General features: G+C 39.1%; 1 protein-coding gene across 2 annotated transcripts; it reads right to left on the bottom strand.

Moving 5' to 3' along the window:
• Positions 1 to 270: 270 nt before the first annotated feature.
• svip (small VCP interacting protein) lies at positions 271 to 4720 on the bottom strand. Of its 2 annotated transcripts, none has more exons than XM_030053851.1 (5): positions 4516 to 4720; positions 3976 to 4039; positions 3633 to 3683; positions 2797 to 2913; positions 271 to 1304 (listed from the first exon to the last, which is right to left on the bottom strand). In XM_030053851.1, exons 1-5 carry the CDS (start codon positions 4557 to 4559, stop codon positions 1290 to 1292), a joined length of 291 nt encoding a protein of 96 aa, XP_029909711.1. In that variant the 5' UTR covers positions 4560 to 4720; the 3' UTR covers positions 271 to 1289. The 2 variants fall into 2 exon arrangements, with proteins under 2 accessions (XP_029909711.1, XP_029909712.1); XM_030053852.1 differs by lacking the exon at positions 4516 to 4720 and adding an exon at positions 4329 to 4460.
• Positions 4721 to 6243: the final 1523 nt, after the last annotated feature.

Here is a 6243-nt window from a genome sequence, read left to right as displayed (position 1 = left end):
ATGTAGCTTACATTTAACATTTTAACATTTAACACTTTAAGGCATATTGCATATTCGCATGTAGGTTGCTCTGTTGGTTTTAAGTTCTCATCTGCAGTTATGATATATCATGACATATACTGAGCACAAGAAGTAGAAGAGAATTACCAAATCTATTCTCTTCTATTTCACCTGTCAAAGGGGTTCAAGGACATAAATGTGAGTCCCTGCATTTTCTCCTACAAGCCACAGAGGGTGACTTCATAAAGCTACTCATGAAATACACAAGTGTAGCAGAAGTGTTGTTTATTGTAGCAAATAATGTTGGCTAGATTTCCTGTACTTGAAAACAGCAAGAGCACCGGAAGCATTTAAGGATCAAGTGAGGGTTGTATGAAAAAGCATTCAACTTTCAAGTCAAGTCAAAGTAAACACTTCACTAGATAAATACTACATAGTTCATTATTCTTTCTGTCAGTTTCTTCTTGTGTCTCCATTTAGCTGGCAAGCCTCACTCCCAACATATAACCATTCAAATAACATCAGTCATTACCAACAAATGGTGTGCAATTTATGTCCAACAAAAGCTTCTGCTTTTCATAAGGCAATTCACAAACTCCATTTCTGATTTCGTTTAAATTAAGCAGGCATTTTGCATACTTTACAACAAATAAATTGCACATGAAATGAGAAAAATAAACACAAAGGAGGAGAAATTAGTGTTAAGCCATGTGCTTTAAGTCTAGAACAAGCACTAATACATTATGTGGCGTGTTGTGATTTACTTAAAAAACGTGCTATTTGAATAAAGGATTTTGAGAGACTTCATACTAAATAAAAAAGTGTCGTGATCAGTAAAGAATGTAAAATTCCTTCCTCTAGAATGCAAAAACCTACAAAAACAGTGTAGTGTATAAAAGCCTCTGTGTTGAGGACCACTCTGTCTAAATATGACAACTGTCAGTTATTTCTTGACTTCAGTGTGTGAGCAAGCACATCTCCTTCTCTTGTGTATTTATGTTATTCATTACTGTGTCACCCCAGGTGGGTTCAAAGGTCCAAACTGGACTTGTATAACTTGGCAACAAGGGGGCAGGTCCTGCTGTTTTGTCTGTAATCACCTCAGATTGTTCAGCTTGAGCCACAAGTACTTACAGGCATCTGCCTCAAGACAAATGAAGTAGGCAAAAATAATAGTAAATAAATAAAAATGGATAGCAGTCACACATCTTTCAAGTCATCTTGCAGCAGTACTTCATGTTGTGTTGAACCTCAGGATCAAGACTTCACGACTTTTACCAGAAGGACCTTCAGCCCACCTGCCACTGCACAAAAAAAAAAAGAAAAAAAAAGAAAAATTATCAGAGAAATCTGCACCCACTAAGAAACAAACATCCTCTCAATTGTAATTCAGAATCAAAATCAGAAATCTGAATCAGAAGTACTTCATTGATCACTGAGGTGAAAGTGAGTAATTTAGAGGTAATATTTACTGTTACTTTTTTCATAAACAATTATTAATACTGGAGATATGATGACCAAGCAGGTAGAGGCAAATAATAGAACAGCTGTAACAGTCAAATAACTTCAGAAAATTGCATCTCTTTAGTTTAATGCAGCCTTTAATACCATTTTAAGACTTACATCATACCTTGATTAGTAGGATATCCAAAATTCCAGACCATATCTAGCCTTATATCGCAATATCAATATAATATTAAAATATTGCACAGCCCTAGCAGTGTGTTTCGTGAGTTTCCTCACAAGTGAAAGTAAGTTTAGACATTCTTTTTTCTCTGGCCTGGGAAATTTTGAGTCCAAACCAGAAACCAAAAAAAAAAAAAAAAAAAACCCTGCCTAAAATTTGTGATGTGACAGATACAAAATCAGGACCTGCTTAACTGAGAGTGACTTGGGAAAGTTTAAGAAAATGCTAAGTTAATTCACACACTGTAGGATGACTTTCAGCTCAATGGATAGTGATTCTTTAAGACTGTGGCCCAATGTCGACAAAGAAAATGCTGTGTAATTTGCATAAATGCTACAACAGATATAAACCTTGGGTATAGCCAGGTGAAAATCTCGTAATCAATCCTGTTGACATATAACAGTAAAATACTAAACATTAAGGTCTGAATGGAACCCATTTACACTACCAATGAACATTAAGGAAGAAGGAACTTAAAACCAGTCTTTAGCAATTATCATTGCAGCATGTCATAACTGCTCCACGAAGGTGGTAGCAATCTTGAAAAATGGCAGCCATTTTGAAATTTCTAAGTGGTTACTTGTCAAGTGACCCATGGAGACAGCTCATCCCAATTTTCATGCTAGTATCATAAGAAGACCACTTTATATGCCCTTTATAGTAAAGCTGTGGAGTTTAAGCTAATTTATGCAAATTAGCTCATGTTACTAAACAATTTCAAAAAACTTGCAATACATTTTTTATTTGTCTTAAGGTAAGTAATCAACTCAGCAATTTTTATGGTGATAACTAAAGGTTAAAATTTTTACCCCATTCACATGAGACAAAAGTTAATAGGCGTTTGAATGGGCTATATTTTGGTCTTTTTTGAAACTTTCCCCCAGTGGGATTCTTCGGGGCTTTTTTTCCCTCACTCAGGACATGTCGAGGATACAAAATCAATTGAGTTTGTTTCTGTTGCAATTTGTTTGACGTTGACCCCTTATTTGGCTTAAAATTACTGGACTAAAGGACAGAGTAACACGCTCAGAGGTTTATGGACGCCTGCAATGAGTGGTGTTCCCCTCTCAGCAGAGTTCACACAACCTGGGGATCAACATAACACTAACCTTCAACCCACCGCCTCCACCAGAAACAGAGGTTGTCATCGCCTGTTTCTCCATCTCCTCCTGTTTTTTCCTCTTCCTTTCCACTGTTTCTGGGTTTTTGACACCCCTGTATGCTGTCTGAGAAAAGAGATGGAAAACAAAGAAGTACTAACAGGCAAGTACCTCGTGAAAATCTCTTTAAAAATACCAAGTTTCTGCTTTTTGATGCAAGCAATCTTTAAAATGTGTAAGCTATCCAAAAGCAAGTCAACTATACTATCCCATTGATTGACATGGAAAATATATATGCAAAACATAGAACACGAGCAAAAAAGAGGCCAGCCGTCAAATAACAAAAATCAGCCAAAGGATGGAGCAGCTTTTTTAAATTGTGTTGTGTTGCTGATTGAAACATTACTGCTTTCATGTGATGCAAATGTGAAGGTGCAAAGTAGATGCTGAGGAGAAATTTGTTTTACTTCCATACACTCTTATACATAGATCTAATGATAAAAACAGTGAGTCAGAGCAGAAAGAAGTGGTAGAGATATCAGCCAATCCGAAAGATTAACCTAGCTAAGAGAGGTGATCTCCGTGTTGGCCCATGATTACTTACCTTAACTCAACTTTTGCACGGCGCTTACGGGTTTGCAAGAGGACTCTCTGTATAATAAAAGATTGCTCACCACACTATGAAGGGCATCCTCTTTGAATAGACTAGGCATATATGCTATAGATATCTATAGTGTTGTTTGAGCTATGCTGAATAAATTGTATGTGATAAGTCCACTCCAACATGCAGTATGTTGTCTACTCAGTGTTTAAGGGACAAAGTAACACAAACACGGCCAGGTTACCTCTTTCTGCCTCTTCTCAGCTGCTTCAGCTAATTGTCGTCTTCTTGTCTCCTGTGGAAAAAAAACCCACAAAACTATTAAATTCACAGGCTAAGACGTGTGAGCGCTAAAGTAACGGTGTTAGGCCTGGCCGGTGCATGCTTTACATTCCCGTGTTTAAAGAGACGCTCACCATCTGGTAAACATTGCCTAGTAAGGCCTACAGCTTTCGGACTGGTATTTAAATGCTGCATATGGTGTACTAATGATGCAGTCTTGCAGATTTCATGTATACACAATCAATGCATTCTGGTTTAGCTATGTGGCCGTGTCATTGAAAAGTTGTAGACATTAGTTAACCCACCGGATCTGGAGTCACCACAACGTCGTCTGCCGCTCCTCCAAGGCACGGTAAGCACATCCCCATACTTGGGTATTTTGAGTAAAAAGCAACGTAGAGATTAGTTGTCAGTGTCCCAGTTTAGCAAACTAGCCAGTTGGTAAGCCTGTTTTGACTTGCGGAGCACATAAGTTGTAAGGCAACACACGCAGTGGGCTCGTAGCTCCAGCAGCTGCTGCTGGGGCTCGTATGGCATAACGTTAACGTTAGCTAGCTACGTTAACATTAGCACTCTAGCTAACAGCTATCTACTAAGTTACTACAGCCCCAGGCACTCATACGCAGCAAGCCGTCTATTAAACTACTGCTCTTTGCACCTCTTGTGAAATTTCCTCGACATTTGGAAAATAGCGACGTGACAGCGAGGTGTCTGTGATAATTTGCTCACTAGGAGGTTGTTTTGGTCGCTGCTCACTCCGTTAGCTAATCTGTGAAGGTATGTTCAAGACTTCAGCAGCAGAGAGCTAAGGGTTTCCAACAGTGTGCTGTACAAACCTGACCCACCTGTAATACTGGACACCCAAACGTCGAGGATTGATGTTTTCCATACATTTTAGTAAACACGAAGTGGAGGAAAGTATATGAGAATGTGCCCAATTACTTCCAGGCCTCGGTGTTTTAAGCAGGAGATGGTGCAGAGTCGTTTTCCTAACAGTATGATACTGAATGTAGCTCAGTAGCTCCTGAGTAGGGTTGGGTACCGAGGAGACACGCTCCCTATCTGACAGCAGGTCCAACAGCGCCATCCTGTGGTAGCATATGTGTAAGTACGGTACTCACTGCTCATGTTCACATCAGAGGGTCACCCCTGACTTGCACTTCGGTCTGACCAGACTGATGGTGAAGAGTGGACTTCATGTCTTCTCCGCCTTATGCATGGGAACGACCTATAACACATAATGGATAATATGATGTATTTTATTAATTTTTTAAGATTTTAAGGTTAAATATACACAACAACATGATGCGACAGTGCAGATGTTACTATAACAGTAAATAACTTAAAAGGCTACAAAACATATGAAAGCCAAAGCATGATGTGGATATTTTAAGTCATTTAACTCACATGGCAGCTTCATGTCTCCATCTAAGTGAGTTTACACACGGCAGACTAACGAGAACGCTGTTAGCCTCTGAGCCATCCCGTCCAATCAATAGACTACAATCAATAATATAAGACTTTAATGTTATGCCACGCTTCAGATAGCCTAACATTTTAAACTCCACCCATCTATCTCCGCTATAGGCTGCATGGGCCACTTTACCGCTGTCAGAGCGTCAGTGTGCTGTGATGGCAAGTTCATTTTTGCACAGCTGTTGTGCATGTTGTTGTCATTCAGAAAACGTGTTGATGGGAAATTTATTCTAAACGCGCAAGTGGAGTACGTGCAATGGAGATGAATGTGTCCGATTTTCTTGGCAGCTCCTCAGGTAGGCACACCTTACCTTTCTCCTGAGGGAGACACACTGACTTAACAGTAGACCACGGTGGAGGCTACATGGCTACTGGAGACTAAATTTGGCTTTATAATCGTCTATTTGCGATCTGTTACTTTAATAACATGATAACAGCGTTATAAAATGTTTGGTCATCCCGTAAGGAACCGTTGTCAGCTTATTATTTCTTGTTTTCAAATATCTTGCACAGTAACAGACATCCAACAACTTCATTTTTTGTCATCTGTTGCATCTCTCCGTCTCCATGTCTCTCAGTCCAATTCAAGTCAGTTCTGTTCAGTTCAGTTAAACTGTCATGAAATACAAAGGTGCCTCATGCACCCAAAGCATCATGTATAAATGCAAATTAAATCAATGATGACAGGTGTAACAATAAAAGTGGGAAAATAAACTAGTTCTCAAAATGATCATTAATCATCCCATTACCAAATAACCATTAAACTAATGAATCTAGTCACACTGGTGTTTGTAGGCTCTCATTGTAAATAGGTAAACACATGTCTGTCACCCCCCTCACTAAAATATAGTATGCTGTATTTTATCACATACTAGGAAGTTGGTCAAAAAGTTTGAAATTTAGCAAAGCGTAGTATTATAGTGTGTTTTTATTTTGTGCAGCATGCAGGAGGAAGTGCAGCTCTGTCTCCACCTCTCTGGGACAGAGTAAACCCAGCCTTTACAGATCCAGGTCTGCCTGTGTTGGCTGAGTTTGTCTTGTCAAGGATTTCCTCAGTTTAGGATCAGTCTCAAAGGTTTGTCACTGTCATGTCATCA

The sequence above is a fragment of the Myripristis murdjan genome, chromosome 6 (genome assembly GCF_902150065.1).
Source record: "Myripristis murdjan chromosome 6, fMyrMur1.1, whole genome shotgun sequence".
Taxonomy (NCBI): Eukaryota; Metazoa; Chordata; class Actinopteri; order Holocentriformes; family Holocentridae; genus Myripristis; species Myripristis murdjan.
The sequence above is the reverse complement of the archived record's forward strand: the minus strand, read 5'-3'. Positions and strand labels throughout refer to the sequence as shown.

Coding starts and splice junctions, on each gene's coding strand:
- svip (XM_030053851.1), bottom strand. CDS start 4,559: ATGGAAAACATCAATCCTCGACGTTTGGGTGTCCAGTATTACAG. Junction 4,040..4,515: donor TTGGGTGTCCAGTATTACAG/GTGGGTCAGGTT, acceptor AAAATACCCAAG/TATGGGGATGTGCTTACCGT. Junction 3,684..3,975: donor TTGTGGTGACTCCAGATCCG/GTGGGTTAACTA, acceptor TTTTTTCCACAG/GAGACAAGAAGACGACAATT.